At 37.1% G+C, this 25,697-nt stretch overlaps 1 protein-coding gene across 8 annotated transcripts in view; it reads right to left on the reverse strand.

Moving 5' to 3' along the window:
* Positions 1-25,697, reverse strand: part of YAP1 (Yes1 associated transcriptional regulator) — a 100,016-nt gene that overhangs the window by 21,530 nt on the left and 52,789 nt on the right. For 2 of the 8 annotated variants that reach the window (XM_076328236.1, XM_076328233.1), the window contains exons 3-5: positions 22,732-22,847; positions 14,388-14,501; positions 1,517-1,698 (exon numbers count right to left, since the gene is read on the reverse strand). In XM_076328236.1, the coding sequence (XP_076184351.1) occupies positions 1,517-1,698; positions 14,388-14,501; positions 22,732-22,847 (412 nt within the window). Of the gene's footprint in view, positions 1-1,504; positions 1,699-14,387; positions 14,502-22,731; positions 22,848-25,697 lie in introns of all 8 variants that reach the window. The other 6 variants (XM_076328235.1, XM_076328232.1, XM_076328240.1 and 3 more) reach the window with 3 other exon arrangements.

Consider the following 25,697-nt stretch of genomic DNA (forward strand, 5'->3'; position numbering starts at 1 on the left):
AAATAAGATGGATAAAAATTACTTTAGCTGCATGGTTTGCCTATGCAGGCTGTCTTATAAACACCATCTTGTAGTATCAAGCCCCCAAGACAGGCCAGATGAGACAGGATAAAGGAGTTAAGAAACTATGAAAAATCATGACACAGTGAAACAAAACTCACAGATTTATCAAGGATGCGTATTTGACAGATAAGCTTAATGACCAGGGAGAACAACATGAAGGAAACTGGCTGTCACCTGGTCCAAAGTTAGTCAGGTTCTCAATGACAACTAAGGCAAGAAGACAATTAGAAGGCCTACCTAGAAGCATGCTAGCACAGGGTAAAATGTTTGTTGGTGGATTAATAGCAAAGCAGGAACAGCAGAAGCCCAGATGCTTAAGCGGAGAGAAAGTCCTGATGCCACCTTTGCAATGTATTCTTACCTAGAGTACTATAAAAAGTAATGGCTGTAAAGATGACCCATCTTACACCAAGAGATGCTGAAGATTCCTACAAAACAGGCCTTGACTACAAAGGGGATAAGGGGAGTCAGATTCCAGGACAGAATACTGCAGGTGATGAAGAAAGAGAAAAGCAGTCTTTGAGGACATTAAGATATTATCCTCTCCTGATACAAGGCCCGTCACCCAAAGTGAAAAGGGAACAGGGTAAGATTTTTAGACGGCTTTCCTCAAAGAAACGATTAGTGCTTTCTCTGGTAGTGTCAAAAAACCAAAGAATATCCTAAGTATCTAGCACAGATGGTAGTAACTCTTAAAACATTCAGATGGAAAAATGGAAGCAGAAGGCTTAAAGTCAAAAGGAAGTCAAGCCCGAATTAAAAATCCAGATTCCAATGTCCAGTCCTACACTTTAACATTTGCTACAGCTATATTCATAGAGTAGAAAAATACTGAAAGGAATAGCTTGCAGCCTCATTATGAAGTTTGAAATTCTTCAGCATAAGAAAACCACAGGTTCAAAATGCAGCACAAGTGATTCAGTTGTTCCATGCTCCGCTCCACTGTTTAACAGATAAGATTTTAGCAACAAGGTGTCTCCTCAATGAATATTATATAAACTTTAAAAGTACTTTGAAATCCTACAGACTGCGACAGGTTCTAAAAGTGAAAGACTTTCCTCCACTTAAAAGGGAGAACTGAAACAGCTGTGGGAACCAACTTCTTGTCTTTTTGCATGACTCAGAACTCAATGAATATGAAATATATTCTCAAGAGGAATATCCAATCATATCAACAGTGCATGATGTCATCCTAATAGTAAAGAAGCCTGTTCTCCAAGAGTTTTGTTAGAGAGAGGAACAAGGGAAGAAAGCAAAATCCTTCAGTCTGATAAGTCAGACGCTTTCACTACTAAGCTGATATCAGTAACAGAATGAATTCAGACTTTTTTAGATCTCAAAGCTTTTTGTACAGTCACCGGTCTTTAAGACTCACTGAAACAACAACTTAGCCAAAACAAAACATAACATACAAAAGAAATAGTGGAATTAGGTGTCTAACCTGTGGCCTCACCTGCCGAAGCAGTTCTTGATGCTTCAGTCTCAGCCTTTCCTTCTCCATCTGTAGCTGCTGAAGTCTCATCTGTTGTTGCTGATTGGAGCTACTCCCACCCATCACACCACCTTGAGGACTCTGAGGAGCCAGAGGGGGTGGCTGTTTCACTGGAGCGCTTTGGCTGATTCGCTGATTCATGGCTAAGGAACCAAAACAATAAACGTTTAAAAATGAAATTCAGACAAATACATGCAAGGAAAGTATTATCCTTGGAAGGCATGTATTAAAAACTTTATAAAATTACAAGGCACGACGGTACAAAACATGCAGCTACACTAATGTTCAGAGTGAGAAATGTATGTTCACGTGTGTTATTCCTGTGAAATCAATGCAACAGTCTCTCATGTTTAAGAGTACATACTTGTTCTAAAAGCAAGTTAAATGTGTAAGTTGGTGAAAAATTTGTAAGTGGTAGTAAAATATTTCAAGTTTAGTTAGAAGGATCTCTCTCTCTTCTTCCTAATAAACTATTCTCAATTTAGACCCAAATAATACAAAATCATTTTTCTTATTCATGTGAAATCTTAGAATCATTAAACTCAAGAACACACAGAACAACAAAACAGATGATCTCACTTACATCAAACCACATTTGGTTAAAGGCTACCATTCTTCCCAATGTGGTACAGGCCATACAACAATCATTCACATCCTTGTCACATCAAGTTTTGAGTGTTACAGACTACATTTAGGGCATCCTGACATGCAAAATTAGAGCTGGTACAGAAATGGCAGATGAATTACACAGCCAAAAATACTGCCATCAACATAGGAAACATTTTGCTAGTGCTTTTTTTTCTTTTACCCCACAGAAGTATGTGATGCATCTTTTCTGGGGTGTGGAGAAGAAAAAGCGTCATCTTATATGCGTAATGCACAATGAGAACCCATCTTCCCTTCCCTGATAAAAGCAAGACCTAAGACAATTTTATTTTATAAAATAATGCATGACTGGGATGCATCTACTTGACAGGCCTGATTTTTCCCCGTACATGAGACCAGTATGGTTAAAGTCAACAGAAGCACTGGAGTTCCCATAGTGAAAGAGAGGGCTGGGAAAGGCCGAATGTATTACAAGGGCACTATTTTCAGAGGCTTTCAGTTTTGGAATTAGCTCTCCATCTTGTTGTCTGGAACAGCTTGAATTTGTTAATATTTACAATATGCTGCAGAATGTATTTGCCGAAGCAGTGATGGAATAGTGGTAGGGATTTTTTTTTCCCTGGGAATAAGGATTATGGTTTATGGGAACTAAGAAAAAAAAGGGAGTGAGCTTCTTTTAGGATGACAGGCTGATTTGGTGCAAAGAAAACCATCTGTTGTATTAGTTTGAATTAATGTTTTCATCATATATAAAAGGGTTCCTGGAACACTAACACTTCTAACTACTATAAGGAGAATTATCTCATAAAGAATCTGTATCACCTTTACTCTGAAAAGCCCTTCAGTCTCCACTATCTTTTGTGTGTTCAACTTAAGGTACAGTAGTGCTTTTTCTTCTGTTCCAAGAAAGCCTAAATATATTTATCTCATAATAGCAGTAAAAATGACTGTTGCTTCACAGCCTTGCTCCCTTTTCCCCTTGCCACAGCTCATCTTTCCATTGAGAGGTAACGTATGAAGAAGAAATGCCATATGCTCACTGGAGTGAGAACAGAAAAGAGAAAAAAGTCAAAACCAGTTACAGACTCAACTCTCTAGTCTACGCTTCAACTATTCCATAGGTCCAGCACAGAGTCAATAGTCTAATGGACAGGCGGGTCACATTTTCATGCGTCAAGTCAAAATAAAATGAAGTGTCAAACAGCTTGAAGTAATTCGAAATAATCTTTTATGTAGTTACTCGTGAGAGAGCTTCATACATATGATCACAAATAAGATAAAACTTCCTGTAAAGGTAAGTGAACAGGTGAAGTAGGAATAGAAACTGAATGCCAATACCAAGTAGAAACAACAGAGTGAATACAAAGGACTGGAGGTTAAACTCCAACCTGCAAGTCCCATCCTGACCCAGCAGGGAAAAAAAAAAAAATAGTGGAAGATGACATTACTGTGGATTAAAGCTTAAAATGAAGCAGTTAATCTTATGAGACATCCAGCACCACTTCACCATCAAAACTGAACTTCAGGAAGAATGTGACCAGGATAAGCCAATCAACCAGCTTTGTAATGTGAGCTGTGGTCCCTAGGCCAGCAACAGGAAGAGACAGGACAGCTTGTTCCTCTGCTGAACAGACACAGAAGATGAATGTTCATGTGCCCCAAGACACCAGAAACTGTTAAGCAAAAGTTTCAACAGCACCAACAGCTGTCCTGCAAGGATGTGAGCAGCGAACCGTAATTACAAGCTCCAGGACCTCCACTGGGCTATCTCTGCCGGAAGACTGACAGCAGTTAGACTACCTACATTTACCAAATTAGGGCAAATTTGAAGCTAGAGAGAGCAATGCAAAAGAAAGGCAGCACACCTAGCAGCTCTAGACGAGCTGGACATGACACTGCTGGAGTGGGGAATATATCTGCTCCTTTCTCTCTTTTTACCCAGAATCCTATTAAGTCTGGAACCAGAACTATGCCTTTTGCTTTTGTATCTTACCCTCTTTCACCCTGAAAGCAGACAATGAAGGGGTTAGTAGGGGACAACAGAAAACAACAGCCTTCTCCTGCTGTTAGCTAATTCTGCAACTCAAGCAGAAGTCTGTACTACCCTTCAGAACTTCCAGGATTTAAACCCTGTTATTAAACAAGATGGAAGGTCAATTACAGTGGAAAGTAAAGAGGGACAAAGGTTAGAAAACTACAATCACCTGAAAGAAGCACATCTAAATTAAAAGCAAACTACCTAGCTTGTAAAAATTAAGTACCCAAAGCTGAAGAATGTCAATTTTCTTTATGTTAAAAAGGCCGCCTTTATGGTCTAGTCTTCAATTATATAACCATGGTTTCGGAGTCCCTGCCTCATGCAGTTCATAGCCAAGTCATGTTACAGATAACCTCATAAAAATTTAACAGTTTCTAACCTTACTTAAACACTTAAGTGCAATATCACTAACATCTCTTCAACATGTTATGAATTTGTTTTTCCTGCGTGCACCATAGAAGTATTAATTCCCCAGGTCTCTTTTCCATTAATATGCAGCTTTGGAAATAATTTCCCTCTCGTGCCAAGTTCTTCATATTATATACACCTGTATCTTTCTGACACCTGCTTGTATTATTCCTGTTCTCTCTGACCACAGTTTGCTCCATTCTTCTAATCTACTGACTTTGCAATTAAAACTGTAAGAAACAAATCATGTTTGTCTGATGTTTTTCATTTTATTCCACCATCCTAGATCCCTCAAATGCCTTCTAATGTCCATTTTGAAAGTATTGTTTCTAACTAAAAGTGTATCTAAAATAGGAATATCATAAGATACTGAGACTTCAGTGTATACTTGATTATTCATCAATAAATATTGGGAGAAAATTTAATTACATTGATTTGGTAACTCTTCAGAAACCGAATCTAAAAATCTAGTTTCTGAATTCTTATTCAGGTATCCATTAAAAGGATTTTTCTGAGCATTTTACTATTTCAAGAACGCAAGTGCAAAAGACTTAAAATTTACAAGATTTTAAACTGTCGTCAGAACAGACCATGGACATGTTTTTCATGTAAGGGAACTATTTTTAACTGTGAAATTAAACTAAAAGTTTGGCATTAAGAGAAAATATTGCTAACTGAATTTTACTGACTCAACAACATACCCAAATGAAGAACCAGTGGAAGAAAACCAACAGTAATAACACTGAATGATTTTCAGCCATCTTGGCTGATTACACAAGTGTGCTATCTTCAAGGGAAACAGAAAGAAGAAAGTAATTTTCTATAATTTCCAACACAATATTTAATGAAAAGAGAGAAAACACATCTTGTTTTAAGTGACAGGAAAAAACAGAGGGTTTTAAAGTTCTTTTGTTGTTGCTTTGGTTCTTTTGTTTGTTTTAGGTTTGGGTTGTTTTGTAGTTTGGTGGTTTGGTTTTTTTAATTCTCAATTCTCCATTTCTTACCGAGGACGTGACTACAGAAATCTGCACTCTAAAGAATATTCTTATCAATGTGATCTCAGATAAGCACATTTTATTTTTTCTACACCTCATGGGCTTGTGATGATCCTGACACGCACAGCTCTTTAAGTACTTTGAATTCAAAGGCAAAGAGCTTCATTTATCTATTAGAGTTAGGACTTATCTGTTTTCTGATGCATCCTGTTCCTTACCTTCCATGGGTATGGAAAGCATTTAAATAAGGGGCTCTGAACCCACACAGCGGAGGCTGCAAAGACCTCACAGGCAGAGAAGGCACACAAAAAAGTCTTTGTTTCTAGAAGAGGGGGATTTAAGGGTGTAGGAGGAGGGGCAGACAAGTTAAAAAACACGGGCAACGTAAGACAATAAAAAAAGATCTTGCCGTCCTATAATATGGCTTAGCTTCACAATCTGCAGAATACAGTCAATTGTAACAGCTGCAATATGCTTCTGAGAACAGAGAATTAGTGGTCTTCAAATATTACACATTAAATGTTTGACTGTCCAAACTCAACAGCAAAATGCCTGTTCTGTACTGTAGCAGATAATACTTGACAGTTACTGAAAAAAGTTTAGACTGCTGTCTACATCCTTAATGGAAAAAAAAAACCAACCCACCATACAAAAACCACAAACCAAGAAAGAGGAACAATTACCAGTCATTGGTGCTGGAGAGAAAAGGCCAGCAGATTGTTAACTCCTCAAACATAAAAGGCTAATTCTCTCCCAAGATTCTATGCCAATTTAAATCACACGTCCCAGGGCACTGACAGTTTGCAGTAACACAGTACCTTTCCCCTATGCAGAATTACATGCAAAGATTGCTGTAGAACTCCCTTAATGATTAACAGACACAACTGAACGTTTGATGGGTTTTCTTTTGTATTTATCATTTCACCCTTCAAAACTAAAACTGATTTTAATCTGCAAATTTAAAGATGTTATTTATTTGAACAAACAACAGCAAAAAAGCTCAGGATCTGAGCATACTATAACTTACTGTTCTTAATAATAAGAATCAATGTTTTCATTGAGGGAACTGAAAAAGAGTACTTGTCCCCTTCAGCTTCATTTGGAAACTAAACAGTTTTTATGCATAATTTTTGGCTATGGCCAGGTTTTTGAATGGTGCTAGTCTGCAGCACTGCAAAGGCAAAAATCCTCTTTGATTAAACTGAAGAGAGCTGTGAAGAAAAAAAAAAAATACCAGCAGGATTTGAAAGAATGAGTCTCGGAAGTAATAAAAACTTGTTCCAAGTGGCTTTTTTAGAGAGACTTGGTACAACAATTTGTTGTTTAATCAGGATACAAGTCATGTTTCTGGATTGCATTCTTTACAATGCATTGCTATATTACTTTAAGGAAATCCCAGTTGCAGTTTCATAATGCTGCTGTTATAAAACAACCTAAAAATTAGCACAATAAAATATTCCATTGTTTTCAGTCTCCAATTAATCTGAGAATCCTGGAGCTTAGAGTAAGGGGGAAACCTGAAACAGACTGGGGTCTGGGCTCATTTTGCTGTCTTAAGTGTACAAGCAACTCAATGTCTTAGTCAGGTAAAAAGAAATATTCACACACTCCTGAGCTGGACTCCTGGTTAAAAAAAGATATATCCAATGAAAATGCTATCTATTACAGAAGCATGTCCAAACTACAGATTGATTACTCTGTATTTATCAATTACTTGTATTCAAATGAAATTCGTATTTTTGTTCTTCTATCACTACGGCACCTGCTGGTTAAAACAATATAAATTAATTTAAACAGTTCTTTGTTTTCTTTGATAAAGCCACCATTGTTTTTAAAAGTCTTTCTGTATCCTAAAATGCAGAGGTGCAACAGCTGGATTGATTGACCACCACCAGCATCCACAGACAGACTCTTAACACACTGGAAACTAAACTGGAGTAAAATGCTGATGCAGTTGTTCGTGGATCTAACTTTTTTCCCCATAGAAGTCAATAGCAATATTTATAAAGCACTTTCACTCAGTGTATGCCAGTTTCAGAAGAACTGAAATATTCTGGCCAGCCAGAAAAGCAAATATAAATGAGATTCAGCAGTAGTGTAAATAGCCATAAGAAACTTCTGCTCAGTGCATGCATATAAACCAGAACATTTTCCATTCTTTAAAAAGAAATAAATTTTAATTTTGCAAGTCTAAACAATTTTTAAAATATTTGTCTTTATTTTTAAATCTTCATACAGAATGGAACTGACAGTGTAAGTATTAGTGCTACAGAAGAACTACGCAGGACACGCTGTATAGGACAGATTATGAGAAGAAATCTCAACTAATGTCATCTAAGTTTAAAGTGTATGTATGAAACACTGAAGACTACAGAAAGTGCAGGACTGAGCTCATCAAGGCCCCATATCTGTCCACCAAATATCTGGCAAAATATATTTAATCAAAGCTAGTCTGCATTTTAGACCAAAGTTTAATCAGCAAAGAGTCTACATAAGGGTATTAGCTGCAAACAGCTGCAAACACTGCTTAATCACCACATAGTACTTCCTGGGTTAATTAGGCCAAAGCACATGCTTCTGTATAATTTCTTATAAAATAATACAAAAACTTTTTTTTTTTTAAATGCAGGTTTCCTTCAATTTATTTGAGGGGAACAAACCCTGTGTATATGCATGTGCACATCTGCATCTTTTTTTTAATCTGTCATAAGCCCATTAGAAATGATTAAACAGGAATTACAAAATCCAGTAAAAACTACTGTAATTAAAAGAAATAAAAAGCAACAGTATACTGTCAAGAAACAGAGCAAAATTGTTTTCTGTATATAAAACTGAAATAGTGTTTCAACATGACTGAGTTCAAGGATTAGAGTATATAATTATTGTGTGTGTATATATATTTAGATTACAGATAATGAATAATGTGTTTAAAGAGATGCACCTTCAATTTTTAATGTAGTATGCTCATTAACAGAGACATGCAAACTGCAGTGTTAGACGGATATGGTGGAAAAAATTACCCTATTAGGAGTGCAGTTTTCTTTCACTGTCACAGCTGTTCTAGCACAACACTGGAAGTATGCATTATTTTTACTGGCATAAAGACACTATTACCAACAAATCTCCTTTCTCAAACAGGATTAAATTATTCTGAAAACAAAACCAAACCAAACCCAAAACAGGTATAAATTTATATAAGCCTACTACCCTGACAATTTCTTAATAAAAGTGGGGGGGTTCCCCCCCTTTTTATTAGTATACAAATATTCCACATAAAGTAGATAACTACATCCTTACACAATACTTGTGGACAGATTTAACGATTTCTTCAGTGAACTCTGTTCAGTAAAAAGGTCTAAATATATCCTGCTTTCGAGCAAAACAAGATTTCATTTTCTGATATGATGATGAACAACTAATAAGCATTTATTATCACTACCATAAGGGCAGCATCCCCTATTACAAAGGGATGCTTACCAGTGAAATTTCATCTGCCTCTTGCAGATTTGCAATGAGCTCACTTTGACACGAGTCACTGGTTCACTGAAAAGTGATGCTGCTCCACCTGTACATGTTCTCTGACACATGTACCAAAATACAGAAGTCTTTTTCCCATCTTAAGTGATCTCCTGAAAGTTGTCTTCTGGAAAAACAGAGACAGGGAAGTGGCAAGTCTAATACCAATAGACCTTTCAGATGAGTCAAGTACACTTTGTTTTAGAGAGCACATAAAGAAGATATTCCATTGAACTTTGAGATCAAAACCAACTGTGGCTCATGCTCTGCTTTTGTGCAAAAAGAGAAGGCAGATCTGGAACTTAAAACATCTGAAACGCCACTGTGACCAGACATAAGGTCTGGGCTTTTTTTTGACCAGACAAAGGCCAAAAAAAAGTTTTCCAGTCTAGGGTTCTAGTTTTATCTTGTCCACAAATCTGCCTCTGGCAAGGCTCCTACAAACTAACTTGAAGAAAGACATATTAAACAAAGTGCTAGACAGGTAAGGGATAAGAAAGCAATACTATGGAATACTTCCTCTTAATTTCCCATACTTAAAAATTAGCAGATACTCCAAAGGTTAAGTGCATTTCAAGTTTCCTGTGTGGTTGGTTTTAGTGGTTTTTTTAAATGGAAATGATAAATACATGTTTCAGTGAAGTCTACAGGTACTTTTTACTTCAGTATTTCTGAACAAGCCCTTTTCATTGTTTCAAAGGTATAATGTTCTTACATTACAAAAAAAAGCAGAAAATCCTGACGTGCATTCTCTGTACTCCTACTGTTATCATTGCTTTTATTCCTTTTCCTATTTGTGTAGTTCAAGCAGCTACTGTACACAAAGCCCCTATGGCACTTTCCATAATGATATTAAACACTGTCTTGCCTTGCCTTCCCCCTCATCCAAAATTCATACAGAACTTCAAAAAACATTAACATAATCTCTAAGTGGGAGTGATAAAAATAAAGTTGTGGCAATGATTTCAATCCGAGGTCACATCTTTTGCTTCATACCCCATATGGCAGCTCCAATATTTGAAAGAACAGAAGGAAAAAGACTGGGCGTGTGTAACGCCGGTATGACGACTAGTAACAAGCCTATAAAACTGAAGTCTGGAATAAAATAACAAGAAAACTGAAGCACTATCTTGTTTTACCCCAATTCCTGCAGACAGACTTGTCTGACTACTCTAATGGAGTAGTACTGTTTAAACATAAGACTTACATTAACCCAATAGAGACACAGAAATCAACTGCTAGTTGCCAGTATTTTCCCACTTCAAGTTCACCATCCCATCTTGGAATTTAACAAATTAAGTATCCTCAAAACGCAAATTATTTTAAGTTGCATTTCAAAAACAAGTCCTATCATCTGCAAACTTAAACAACAGTTAAAATCCCTTTAATGGTATTTGATACAAAAGCCTATTATTGGAAACTTGTAGCAATAAATTTGAATGATTCCAAACTTCAACTGGTTCTAGGAAATTTAATTTTATTGAAAATGCAGATGATGTTCTAACTTCACCAACTCCAGCCACTCAGCATGCACAGCTGACCTGCTTCCTACCCAGACGTTCTTTGACTATCAAGAAAACATATTAACTTATCTGGAAGGCTTAAGAAAAACAGTAGGATCTGTGAAGAATGACCAATGGACAATAGCAGAAGCTAGTAAAAGACAAAACTGTCCAAAACACAAGCTCAACCTGACAGTCCAATTCTCTTAAAGAAATAACCTTCCAAAAAAAAAAAAAAAAGGTAATTTGAAGCCCCTTACTATGAGGCTTGCAAAGGCACTGAGAAGGTAGGACAGCATGTTTGTACCAGATGCTCCACTAGACAAAGAATCCTGCCGACACAGGCCTAAGGACCCCCCCTCCCCCCCATCCCCATTCCTTTGATCCCATGTCATCTTTTATGATTGCCTGTGCTTGGCATGAGAAGACCCTCCTTTCATACATACTTAGTTCTTTCCTAGATTTTAAAGTTTGTGAATTCTCCTAATGCAAAGCTGTTCTAAAGTCAAATACGCAGACTTGAAGGATCAACATCTGAGCCACAACAAGACTTCACTGCTGTTTAAGTGGTGTAGCTGAAGACCTCAAGCCCACTTCAAAGATGTTAGATCTGAGTCTTGGAACAAGTTCTTATCTTCAACTTGGAGCACTCAGGTTTTAGACTCAGCCTAGTCCACAGCCGGGTATTCTGACAGGGACTCTTATCTGATGCATTAGTCTTAAAAGCCTGCTCCAAGAAAGAATCCATATTAACTGCATCCTTTAATTGTCCATTTAAAAGCATGAATGCAATACCCAAATTCCCCTTACCAAGTAAGTCAGTAGGTGTGTCCGTCTAAAACAATTTCTTCAAACTGATACTCCTTCCTCTCTCTTTTCTAGCCACATTAATGAAAAATTCCCAGCACTACTTTAAAAAAAAAAAAAGAAAAAAGAAAAAAAGAAAAGAAGAGAGGTATATGCACACCTACTAGAGAAAATAAAGGTGAATGCAAAGCTTCCATCTGATGAGGAACACAGAGCCGTAAGGGCTGTCTCCCTGGTAGCTGGGAGTTCAGAAGCAGCAAGGGCAAAGACTCTTCAAACCTTCTGTTTCTGAATACTGGAACAGAAGAGTATGTTTGCACATACCATTCAAGAGCTTTATTGTTTTCAGTGGTTCTTCAGATCAGTGAAAGTGGCAGTATCAAGGAAGAAATTAATTTCTCCTTCATTTTCAATCAACATTAGTATCACTGTAATAATCAAAAGCTTCAACATTGCAAAGATGAATTTACCTAGGATTGCTTCTGAAAGTGTTAGTAGTCAAAAAAATAGTGAAGACTAAGCCCTTATGTTAAAACACAGGAATAGAAAAGAGCATGGTGATCCTCAGGGGGGAAAAACCCAACAGGATTTTCAACCTATATTAAGCACAGAAAGGTAAACTTCTGAGTCATTCACATGCTATTTAGGGTCACAGCACATATTTGTTGAGGATCTCCACATGATAAATAAATGCAAGGCTCAGTAAGTTAGCTCTGTCAAACAGATTTTTTTCTTCTTTACTGGAGTGACTTAAGGAGGTCACAAGTGAGAAAGCAACAGGAATAAGATTTTGTATTTTCTTGGCTCAAATGATAAAAACATAAACCACAATACAATGTGTACAACTTAAGATTTCAAGGAAAACTCCTTCAAGCTCAACAGCAGCTAGCAGCTTGTCTCTATTTGCCATCACTCTAGATCAGAAGAGCCCACATGCTTTTTTTTTTTCCTTTTCCTGCCCCTTTCAGTTACACTTGAGCTCTTTGACTGAAAAGGTCTGGAACAGATTAAAAGTCCGACCACAAAATAAAGAGCCTTGGCATGTACTCAAGCCTGTCTGGGATACACATACGCAGTGGGCCCAAAAAGGGAAGCTATGCAGCAAGAAACCCTTATGCAGTCTTTTGGACATTTCTAACTTCTTTCAGTTTAACTGCACAACCTTAACATTTGGTGGAGTTTCAGTATGCACAAGATAAATAGTTTTTGCCCTTACAGTTAGACCATACTATTTACAGGAGTACAAAATAGTTCTGAGAAACAAGATTCATCTCACTCACGACCTCTGTCAATTAAAGCCTTTTCCACACTCCTTTATAATTCCAGCTCATCATTGGGAATTATAAAGTAATACAAAGAAAAGAAAAATACATACCCTGCAAGATTACTTAAGTAAATATAACTGACTTGCCTCTTTTAACTGCAAAAGGAAACACCGATTTTCAAAATGACTGCTTCCTTTTCAGCCTTACTCACATATTAAGTAATTGTGAAGTTGCAAGTTACCCACACACTCCTCTTGCAACACACAAACAGGTCTGCCACTCTGGCTGGTGTTAAAGCCAGCATGGACATTTGCCAAAGCTGACAACCTTCAATATACGCCCCACCTTTGGGCTCAAGTTGCACAGTGGTTCAACCTGTGTACAAACTGGTGAGCAGTTTATAAACAGTGTGTGACAATCCGGTGTTCTCCATAAGAGCAAATGGGTGTTTAAAGTAAGCACTCAAACCTACAAAACAAAAATGCTGAAATTTCCAACAGCCATTTCAGAAAAAGAAAACAGAACAGCGACTGTTGAGTTTTGCAGCTATGTGTTTATATGGCATTCATGGAGTTAATGCCTCTCCCAAAAGGGGCCCACAGTTGTTGTTAGGTCAACCCCTGTAAAGCTTCAAAGGCTTTGTATCCCCTCAGCCTGACCTACTCAGTGATCTGCACACTGTTTTCATTTAGTTGCACCGAGTCCAAAACTAAAGCCTGAAAACCACAATGATCTCTTCTTTTTTTTACCCCTACTGTTTTTTCCATGGCTCTGGAAAAATAACTAAAATCCAAAGGAGTTGAAAATAGTAAGTTATTGGGGAAACAAATCAAGGGCAAATTAATACAGCTAATAAAGCTTACACACACAGGTCATGGCTTTACACAAAAACTAAAGCTGTAATACCACCTTAAATACATCAGAACAATCACCTGGTCAATCTAAAACTAGTTTAGAGTGTCTTAATATTATATGCTATTGCTATTCATAGTCATCAGTGCCAATATTTTATTTAAATGTTTGCAGCTCTGCTTTCCATATAGATCAAAAACACTGTAAAAAATATCAGTTCTATTTTGTTAAATTTTTACATGTAGACTTTGTGATCCCTACTTTACTATTTCTATTTCCAGTATTAGATAGTCTTTACCCCTCAAAAAGATTATTAAAGTAGAAACAACAAAACTAATCATTTCTCTCCATATAGTTTAAAACAAAAGTTTTGTCATGATCATCACTATGACAAGCTGGAATTATAAGCTGGTATATGTTTCAAGTGTATTTAAACAGCATAAATTATTATTTGACAATGCCCTCTTTAGGATAGAGCCAAGGAAAGTAAATATTTGTTTGGGAATTAAAAGATTCTTCTGTGGTAAAGTTTTGCAATTTTAAAGGGAAGAATGAGCTTGGCTGTCTCTAGGTAAGTAATTTCTGAATGCCACCAATTTTGGGAACTGTATGGATCATATGGCAAAATCCCAACCCCTAGCATTAGAAACTTTGGTGACATACACTCCTACAGGATATATGCTAATCCTTTTTTTTTTTAAATAATGATTTAAATAAGGTCTCCATAATTCAAATGAAAATATATTTTAATCGTACTATAAAAAGTTTTCAAAATATGCCTGCAAAATTAAAGCTAAGTGAACTGAAGCGAATCAAAAATTCTGAAGTGAGATGAACTTTTACCAAAGCGTGGGTCAAGCCTTGGGTCTAGCCAAGATGTGGTCTTGTTCTTATGGTTTATGTAGTAAATTTCTCCATCCTGGGTCATAGCTTGTTCCCATCCATCGGGGAGTGGGCCTGCAATATAGAAGGAAGGAGTTGATGGCGGGCTCTTGTTTGCTCCAGCTGAAATTGATCTAAAAAAAATTCCAACATTTTACATATATAACAATACATGAAACAGAAGAGTTTCAAGCTCATGCCTAACATTTCTGGGATAAGGGCAAAGAAGTGGCGGGTGGGAAATCAAAGAACAGAAAGCACTTCTATCATTTTGATTTAGGTTTTGGAGTTTAATTTTATAACTTGTTTGCATCCTTTCATATACTTTTGACACTACCTTTTGCTACAGCACTATAGTACAAAACCAGCAATAAGTCAAGCCTGCCAGAATGAAACCAGCATGAGCACCAGGAAAAAGAATAAGCATAGAAATATTCTACCTTTCATGGGAAAGTTCATCTAGTGATTAAGGCCCAGCAGCAGCAACAAGGTAACACTGACGAGATCCTGAAATATTCCTCTATCTTTCACAAACAATTTCAAAAGTGACAAAACTCGTTTTCCCTTTACCTCATACCGTAACCTTCTGTGAAAGCGTTAAAGGCTTAAGCAAGCAAAAACACAAACCTGAAGAACAGGAGGCAAACAAGCAATGAAAAAGTAAAAGTAAGAAAACACCAGGAGCAGACATAGAGACACAGTGCTACGAACAGCAGTGCTACGCCTCTATGAGCAAGAAGGCACAGGCAGGGAAACCTACATTTAGGAAATGGTACAAGGGAGGTAGGTGATGGTGTTCTGGAGTCCAGAGATAATGTCTGAACACAGAGTCTTGAGGTGTGTTTCCCTTATGCTCCAAATCGCAGCTTTCAAGAAAACCACCTTTCATCGCTATACAGTTCATAAACCACTCATTCCCATCTCTATATGATCATGTACATTCATCTGTATTTTGCTTACTGAAAACTATTCTTAAAGTTACATTCATCTCATCTGGCAAGTGCTTTACAAATGTAAGTTTTTGAATTCTTATACTCACATAGATACGGACTTTTAAAAATATCTAAATTAGATACAGGAAGATCTTGCCTGTATTGCTTTAGATTTAAGTACAAACCTAAGATGATATAGCAAAAGATCCACTACAAATGTTAAGAATGTAAAAGAAATTAGAACAAGGCCTGCTGCCGGAAGCCATCATATTTCACTTCCACTCTTCCTCAGTGTAATGTAGTAATACACTAGCAAAAGCCATCTGACTTGGACTAACAGACCATTCTGTATAATGTAAGATACATTAAGTATGCACAAACATCATCATTTCACATGAGATTCAGATATACACACAAAAATATGTGTGTGTATCTGATAAATACCTGAAGTACCTACTATATCCATGTTCAAAGTACATTAGCTCTTTGCCTGTCATTTTGTCCTAAAGTCATGCTTATCATGGATAGATTAGTTTGCTTAATCTCAAAAGATGTTCTTGAAGAAATGTCAAAAAGAGTAAAATAATCATTCAATTGCATTCCAGTAATATCCCAAGGCATAACCAGGACAAGAATTTCTTACTGGGGTCTTTGAAGATCCCCTGCAAACCCCATTTCTAATTTAAATTCTTGCATTTTGGCTCAGAAAACTGTGCCTTTCTCTAGCAACCTCACTACTCCACCACTAGAGCTACAGGTTTTCGAGTGAGGAAAAACAGTGATCTAACCATCGGACATTTCCTTCCCATCCTTAACACTCACAAGCTTTAAATGCTGCATACAAGTAACAAGAGTACCTCAGCTTTTATCAGAGGCTAGTGAACAGAACAGGCAAGAAAGAGTGACAACACCGCAAAACATTCATAAATCCTAACATATTCACAGCACTTCTATGCAGTATTGAAAGCTCCAGTGCAAAGAACCCTGTACTTTGTTACCATACCCAAAGACCAGCCAGCTCATCAGTGAGATGCTATTTTGTAAGACTGGGGCACGAGCACAGTGACATGCCCCACATCATCCAAGTGGAGAAGCCAATGAAGAACCAAAAATGTTCCTTGACTGCTAAGCCAACACCCTAGCCTTGTGGGCAGACCTTCTTGCTGCCATTCTCCTCAGAGTCCTTCTAAGCCACACATCGCTCAGAGATGAAACTCAGCAAGAAATTTATCTTTTGAACTGCAAACCCAAAAAACCCAGCTGGCTCTAGGAATAACAAAACTAGCCTTGGGGTGTCAGTCCTGCTGAACACTGAGTAAAGCATATACTGGTCCAGCATGTTCCTCTGTAGTAAATAAGAACCAAAACGCCTTTGAAGCAGGATGCCAGGAGCTGATCAGTCCACCTACCTGGTGGAAGAATACTGCTTATTAGATTCAGTGATCCGATGAGTACTAGCTTACTAGAGACAAAGCTAGGCAAGGTTGTCTTTCTAAATAAAATGCACAGCTGTGGACAGGACAGTAAAGGTCTGTCTGGTCACCTGGCTGTCACAGTAGCAAGTCTTCCTTGCTAAGTGCCATCAATGGCTGCAGAAACAGAACTTTTCTCTCTAGAAACTTTTGACATTAATCATGACGTTGCTTTCTTACTTGGCCAGTAAACTGTTCTCGTGTTTCTGCTGTCAGCCCTACATGTCGAAATGTTAGTTCAAAAATTGATTAGTACTGCTTTCTGTAATTCCTACTTGGTTTTGTGAGCAGTTGTGAAACCAGAAGACTGTCAAGTCTGATTTTGTAACTGGCTGTCTGACAAACTCTGTATTAGAGGCAAGTAACAGAGGAAAAATGGAAAACCATGGTGAAGAATAGCAGACATTCACTCAGAGTATCTAGGAAAATTCCTGTGCAATTACATGTCCTTTTCCCCCAAAAGGCTCAATAGGAACAGAATTCCCAGCATTAGCTTATGTTTTTAAGTGACTTAAGTTATATCAGCTCTATATTGCTGCTCTTCAGACCTTCTCACTAACATTTCCATAGTTACTGTAGCCCATGTTGTACAAAACCAGCCATGCTGGGTCTAACCATTTAGCCCAGGCACCTAGCCTGGGGTGATGGACAGATCTTATTGCTGAAAGCAGACCATTTAGTCACTGTCGGACTCTATAAACTTTTAAATAAAGCACTGGATACACATATAGACCCAAAAAGTATATACAGTGGCTATGAATAGTCACTTGGCCTCCAACTACCTCAGGTGATTTCTTGAGCCAGATTCTGTCTACTTACTAGGTGCCAAAGCATCTCTCTTTCAAGTACTTTTCCAGTCTCCCCTTGAACCTTTGTAAACATTTAGCACCAACAATACCCTTGTGGCATGGTCTCCTACTAGTTTTGTTTGATGCCTCCTAGGTCAATTGACTATAACCACAACCATAAGCTTACAATTCTATGAAATTATTTGCACAGGGAGAGACAACCCTTCTAGGGAACTCACCACTTACTGCAGTACTTTTAAAAGATAAGGTTATCCAAAAATTAGATTCCAATTTCCAAATGTAAGCCGGATGGTTACAGAACTACTGATAAGGCATACCTCTGTAACTAAATATTTATATAATGCTGTAACTTAACATAAATACATGTAATTTTAAAAGTCTGTGTGCATGTCTCTGGTGCGTGTCTCCATTTTTTGTGAGTTTTTACTTTCTCAATATACCATTTTTGCCATGAAACAGAGTCTTGAACGCAAAGCATAGCTCACTGCTGGCAGATAGAAAGCAACAGAAAGAGTAACAAAAGCAAAAATGTATCTCAGCTATGCTGGGATACATTACTTGCAAAGTAAATCTTGCAAGTCCCTACAGTTTCTGATACATAATTGTAAAATACATAATTGTAAAATAAATGTAAATAAAGCTGTATTTTATCACAAGGTTAATGCATATTAAGAGGGCATCTGTATATAGATATTAAAAGAATATGCATGGACAACCTAGGAACTGGAACACCTATGTTCAGCAGGAGGAATCACCTTCACCTAATACAAACACTGATCTCTAAGAACCTTCCTAATCTTCCTCTGTGAAAGCTGAAATTTTTCCCTTCAATCACTGTCACTGTGATTCCAAAACTTTTAAAAATTATATAAAAGTCTACAAAATTTACCTGAAGTCCATCTTTATTCTGTCAAATCAGTAAAACTTACAAAAAACACTATTAAAAAAGGGGTGGGTTTTTTGCAGATGGAGAAAGAAAGGAACATTACTGTCATGCAGATACTTATAAACTTGAGTTTCACAACAGATTGTATGTAGTGTTGACTGTACACAAAGCAGAATTTGTAGTATGACTGGTTACATAGAAGAGAAACCTGCAACTGAAGTGAGCAAGAATTAAGAGAAGAGCTAGAACTTGTTTTAGTTATTGGCATGTTCCTCCTTACCCTCCTGCCCACCAAGGGGGAAAAAAAAACCCTCAAGAGTTATGAATTCGAGTGTCCCGTGTTCCTACCAACCTTTAAGATGGCACTATAGCCTTCCCCTAAGAGGCAACGGAATTACAGTAGGTCTACAAACTTTCACCAGGAAGCCCAATTCAAAACTGCAATGTAAGAGGGAAGACAAAAGAGGACAAAGACAGGTAATCTGCTCCAAAGCTAATTATCTAATGTCTATGCACAAGCAGAAGAGGCTAAAGTAAGCAGTGCTGTCAAGCGTGATTCAGGAAGTAATAGTATCTGAAGACTGGATGTATATAAATATAATTACTATCCCATCTCTGTTATATCAACTGTAATTGTATAAGAAACAGGCATTGTTTACTTTCAAATTTATAACTTTACCTCAGTAAGAAATGAATAGGAGAGGTTCCTCAGAAGAACAACGTACCATTTGTTTTGGGGTTTTTTTTGTTGGTTTTTTGTTTTGTTTTTGTTTTAATCAAGACAGAACAACATAATTTTTCCTGTAATACCTTTAGGGAAAAAATGGTTAGAAACACACACAAAAAATCACAACAGTCAAGACTAATTTTTATATACATGTTGTATATTTAGAAGTAACAGGCCTGTTTTATTTCCATTATTGATGTGAAGATGCAGTCCTATTTCACAGAAGATTAACCAACAAATGCCATCTAGCAAAGCACTGTGTTTCTCTGCATACATATGGCCCAAACCATTTTAGTTTTTTACATGTAGCAAGCTAAGTTCAGCAAGACTGAGACCAAAAAAAAAAAAAAAAAAAAATCAAAGAACCAAAACAAGCAGGAAAAAAAAACCAACCTCACTTTCCACATACTGATGCCCTCCTGTAAAGGATGTATGCTTACTAACACTCATAAAATAGTTCATTCACAAATTCATGCCAGGAACAGATGAAGCTGGTTCAGATGCCTATTAATTTCCTTAAAGAAACATAACTTGCAGCAAAATACCTGGATTCTCATCCAGTCTTAGCTGCCTCAAGAGGTGGGATTTCTTAAGAAAAACAACTTAAAAATCTCAACCTCATGCTAAACTACATCTTCCCTATGCCAGTTTTGATTTTAAACACTCTTCTGACTTGCCTTCAGCCTTACCACACCTTCTAGTTTTGCTTTCTTCCCATTTCCCCTGAGCTCCACTTATCCTATTTATCCAGAAAAGACAACAGGTTTATCTTCAATATGCAGACAGCAGCTTTCTCTTTTCTCTCTCCCTCTTCAGTTTGTTTTCCTGTTCTTAATTCTAAATAGTGGAAGCTTCCAATGGCTTTCAAGACAGCTCCTGAAAATCTCTCTTACGTTTTACCACAGCAACTTTACTCACAAGCTCCTATGGCAGTCTGCAATTAAATATACTAAAACTTGGACAGTAGCCCTTAATCAGAAGTTACAATTACTGAGCGCTGTACAAGGATGAACCGTACAGAAAGGAAAACATTCTCCCTTGTGGCATTTCAAACATTTTTTTGCAAGTCAGTGACCTCCAGCTGTCACAATACTTGCACTTGGTTTTTCCCAATATCTTTCATGAAAGGCTCTCAAAGCACAGGGGCATGTTTCATTGCCAGCAGTATTTCATAACAGGAAACTTCTGTCTTAAAGGTCTCAACTTTATTTCCCAGTTCTTGAGGATGAATATCCTAATTAGAACATTAAGTAGTCATATTTATGACGTTAGCACTCAGATTTAAGTTCCACTGTGCTGAAGTGGTTACTTGATTTTTCCATTTCTCTCATTCTTTATGAGGCCACCAAGAAAGCATAAGTTACCATGAATTCAGCAGTAAAAAGTAACAGAACCAGATATAAGAAACTTTAGTAAAAACAAATATACAGTCATAACTTAAAGTTAATACATAAAGATTTGCCAAATCAGGTATCAGAAACAGAATCATATACAATAAATACAGGTTCAATATTATTTAATTCAAAACAGACTTTCATTAAATGCAAGTAAGTTAAGAGTAAGCAGGTGCATCCCAAGAGCCAGTTCCAAGTCATACTACCTTCAACTGATTTAAGCTCAAAAAAAGCAATGCCATGTAAACTCGTAACTTAATATACACAGAAGTTCTGATTTCTTCATGCACTTTATCAAATTCAGAGCACTGGGGAAAAAAAACTTTACGATATTTTCAGTTCATATTCAATACAGTATCATCTGTGAAATTAAAAATAAATGCTTAATGAACTTGTATTCAAACAAGTGCTTTCTCAAGTCACAAGACAACCCACTTAAACATCTCAACTCTATTGCATGAGCAACAAGATCTATACACGATCACTTGCTCACACACTTATGTCAGTGAATGACACGTAAATTCTTAATTTTCTTTTTAAAATAATCCTCATGTACCGATTGCTAGATTCTCTTTTAGATTTTTACCACTTACAACTAACCAGTTTATTTTTCTGCTAAGGACCCTTCATTTCTTTCTAAGTACATAACATGAATCCTACTTCACCATCAATATTTTTTTCCTGTTAATTCTTGATACAACAGAAGTTTTGAGGAGTTATCTTTAAACACAGAATTTATATCAATATTCAAACAGCAAGCATCTAGTTTTAGCACAAATCAGATATGCCAAAAGGCAAGACGGATCGAGGGAATTGTTTCCTTTCTCCTATTCCCTGTTCTTCAGAAGTGTCCCTGCAAAAACATGTCGTCTCTATTGCTGCAGGTTTCCTGGGATATATTTACAGAAAAAATAATCACAGATATTATATTTTCACATCAGAGCCTGAGACCTTAATTGCCCCGAATCACAACTTCCTGAACTTGAACAGGACTCTCATTTGTTCCAGGATAATCCAACCTCCTGGCCTAGCCAGCAAAAAGTTTGATTAGCTTCCCCTCCAATACTCAGTCATGAAAAGCACAGTTTGTCATGCCTGTTAATCTTTTGGTATTGTCCGCAGCATATGAATTGCAGCATGAAACAAAGCTGTCTAAATGGACAACAAAAAGCAGCACCAGAGAATAACCTTTGTGAAATACAGGAACAGCAGACATACACAAAATACAATCAGACTGTGAGAAAAGAAGTAAAACATGAACCTCAGCGACAGACAAAAGGTGACAAAGCATAGGGAAGAGCGCAGCAGTCAGACTAGCACGGCACCAAATTTATCTGCTTGCTTTTTGCACCATCTGGACAAGAGAGCTCTGAAAACATACAGCGGATTCTATAGCAAGAACAAGCACACTTTACTGCTGTCTAGTGACGGCCCTCCCAGACTAGCTGAAAAACAATTCTACATTCCATGAAAAGATATCAGACTTCCTCAGCTAGAGGAATAATCATCATGATACAGGATTTTCGAAGTGATAGGAAAATAAGAGGAAAACTAAAACGTCTCTCCTTCTAAACAAGATGTTCCAAGTGTTTGCTTTATCCATTTAGGGAAGACAGAAAAAATGAGATGTTCATAAGAAATGTAGGAAATGTAACTGAATGGGAGTTTACCAAGTCTAGTAAGTGAGCAAGGGGAGGCAGAAGAACACTGCAGAAACACAAGAGCTTTAATGTAAATTGACACTAATTTAATGGAAATTCTGGTCTTCATCAATTTAACAGCATTTTCAGTCAGAAGAAATTAGACAAAAATTCTCCTTCTTTAAATGTTTGAATCATCCATTTGAAAAAATAAGAATACAAACCAAAGAACTACAGGATACTTTCTGTTGACATCATAAATATACAAATTCTCTTACCTTAAGTATCAGTCTCTTGCTTGACGCATCAAGCATCAACAAATTTAAAGTTTAAAACCAGGATAACTAGAAGGGCAATTGTGAGATTTGGACTTCCCACCCCCATTAAAATAGCTAGTGGTATCTTCGTTTGTATTATCTTTTTGATAAATACAAATTTTGCTTACCTGATGCCGAGTTCATGATGTTCTGCTGCACGGAAGGACTGGTGGGAGCTGTAACATTCATCTGGGAAAGCATGGCCTTCCTAGGATCTTGCCATGTTGTTGTTTGATCAATGTGACTAAGACAAAACAAAGCAAGAGTTAGGACAGTCATGCATTCACAACAATGACCTGCTAGCACACAAAGTTTAACAGCAAAAGGTTAAGCCTGCCAACAACAGCCACATTCAAAACCAAGCAAGAACTGCTTGGATTCTTTCCAAGCATTACAGTATGTCAGATTCTCAAACCCTTACTCTAGCCACTACCACTTCCCCAACAAACAGCTACAGTGATAAGAGCTAGAGCAATGGTGAGATAAGGCTCAACATGAATATTGTAACCTAGACTGTTGTTCCATAACTAGAAGTTGTACCCTTGAACAAAACATTCTCTTCCTTTTCTCATTGATTAGTTACTTGTCATTTTTAAATGTGACTTCAGAGCCTTTCAAACCAAGCCAGTTATGTCTGGAATCTCAAGCACGGTCCAGTAACTTGGCATGATGAGTTCATATTCAGTGCCTAGGGAGTTGTAATGAACTAGCTAGTGAGTAATCATTAGTGTTCCCAGACTTTCTGTGCATAGACCACATCCTCAGATTATTTGATGGACTGCTCCCCTCACCACTGACAATCAAACAATCTCTCTGTGGTAATTTAAGTAACCAGTCACACTAGAGCAGTAATATGAAAGTGATGTGCAGCTGCCTTTCAACTTCACGTGAGAAGATGAGGACAGCTGGACTGTCAAGCACCTCAACTAGCTCTCTGCAGACCCTAACTACAAAACTTTGGGAGCTTAGATTTATCTGTTTTGAAAACCTGGGAAGTACATTCAGCACTGTCATTCACAAAAGTATTCAATTCAATGAAAATACAAAAGTGTAATGAATGATTACTTCACCTTTTGAGTATGATTAGCATGTTTTGCTAATGAATAACAAATGCAGGCTATTCATAACAAGCATCAACATTATCTTGATGCCATTAAGCAACACTGCTCCAAGAAGTACACATGGACAAAAATAAAACTACTAATACACACTGAGCGTTGACAACAAAGCTTGTTATTGATTCATTTGGAACTGGTATCAATTAAAATTCATATTCAAGTAGTACTGTTATCAATTAGGATCCAACGCATCATTAACTTGGTACCATTCTTTCCTTACATTAATAATCCTTAAAGTTACTTTTTTCTAGGTTACATGGAATGCCCTTTTTCGTTTCCTTCAGCAAAAACACAACATTTAAAGCTGCAATATAAATTCTATTGGTGATCTGAGTTCAAAACTAGGTACTCCAACTGATACCTCTACTTTGTACCCATGTCTTGCACTGTGTTTTGTATGTATCTTGGCGGATCAATGCGTATTTGTACTGAACTATCAATCAGGCTGTAAATTTTCCATCTTCTTGTTGGGACTAAATAATAATTGTGCAGTAATGTTCCCAATTCACAGTTTCTCTTATTTTAAGGCATATTCAAGTTTAGGGGCTGGTACTGTATTATTTTAGACATCCTAAAGGGATAAATAATTCAGAGTTGGGTCACCTCAACACCAGCATCTTTGTGGACACTGACATCTGACCTTGTCACCCTGCTCTCCACCAACGATAAAGGAACCTAAATAAGCACTGTTAGGATGCAATTCATTTGATCAATTTAAGGAACTTATTGAAGGTGAATCAGGCCTATTTTCTCCTTCAAGAAGAAGGGAACGTAAGTTAACTAGGTCAAATACATTGACATTAGAAGAGATGAATCCCAAACTTTGTTTATGTATTTGCATGACCACAACATCCAAGAGCTCTGGTCATAAATTAAGACCTCATCATAGGTCAAACTGGATGAACAAAACAGTATTATTTTCTCCCTGCCCCAAGCAACTAATTGCTATGCCTAGAAACTTACTAATTAAACCCTTGACTCTAATTAATAAAAATGTGCTCCACTGAATTAGTAAATGTTTTTAACATGTTCTTTGACACTCAGAAAGCTGGTATTTTCCCCCCAAATACTAAATTTTGTAACTACTTCATTTAAAACAAGTGAGAATGAGTAGATACAAATTCAGAAGATCATAAAATGGGGCAGTAGTCACCAAAATAATTACTTATGTAGAATTAGTTATCACCTTCTAATCATTGAAGGAACTTTCTGTTATAAGGTAGAAGGTATCACAAAGTGGCTTATTAAAAAGTTTTGGTTTAAGATATGTATATTTTACCCTCTCTAAACATACACACAAACAATTCCAGGTCAAAGAGTTACAGACACACTGTAGCAGGGTCACTAAATAGGCAGGAATGTTATTTGTAGAAAAATATAATAGTAAACGAAGCTCTAATCTGTCTGTATGTGGCAACTAGTGCCAATTTTCCCTTGTGTACAGGAACCCCCCCGTTACTACAGCATTAATTAAAATGGTGTCACTGCCATGTTAGTTTCCACGATACAGCTCATTTAATACAGGTACTATTAAGCACACTGCATCTTTGGTTGCCTATGTTTTCCAATATTCAGCTCCACTGAGAAACATGCCACATGCAGCAAGACTTCTTTATTTCCTTTTTAGCCTATTTATTTGTAAAACAGGGCACAACATAGTAAAGACTGCCCTATATATACTGGACTATACATATTCTCCAGTATGAAGGTTTATTTTTTCCACTTTTCTGCTGGTCAGTTTTGCAAAGCAATGAAAGCAGGTAAAGATAATACAGATGTAAAAACACTGCACAGTAATGCTTCACAGACTGTGTTTAAATTACAGTACCAGCACGTGCTACTCCTCCCTTCTATTTCTGATTTGTTATATTTACTCAACGCAGTTCTGGTAACAGTGGAAACTGGGAAAACACCACTGTACCCATGATTACACATTCATTTATTTCCATTTAACTCCTATAAAAACCCATGCAATA

Source organism: Aptenodytes patagonicus, chromosome 1 (genome assembly GCF_965638725.1).
Source record: "Aptenodytes patagonicus chromosome 1, bAptPat1.pri.cur, whole genome shotgun sequence".
In the NCBI taxonomy this organism is placed as follows: domain Eukaryota; kingdom Metazoa; phylum Chordata; class Aves; order Sphenisciformes; family Spheniscidae; genus Aptenodytes; species Aptenodytes patagonicus.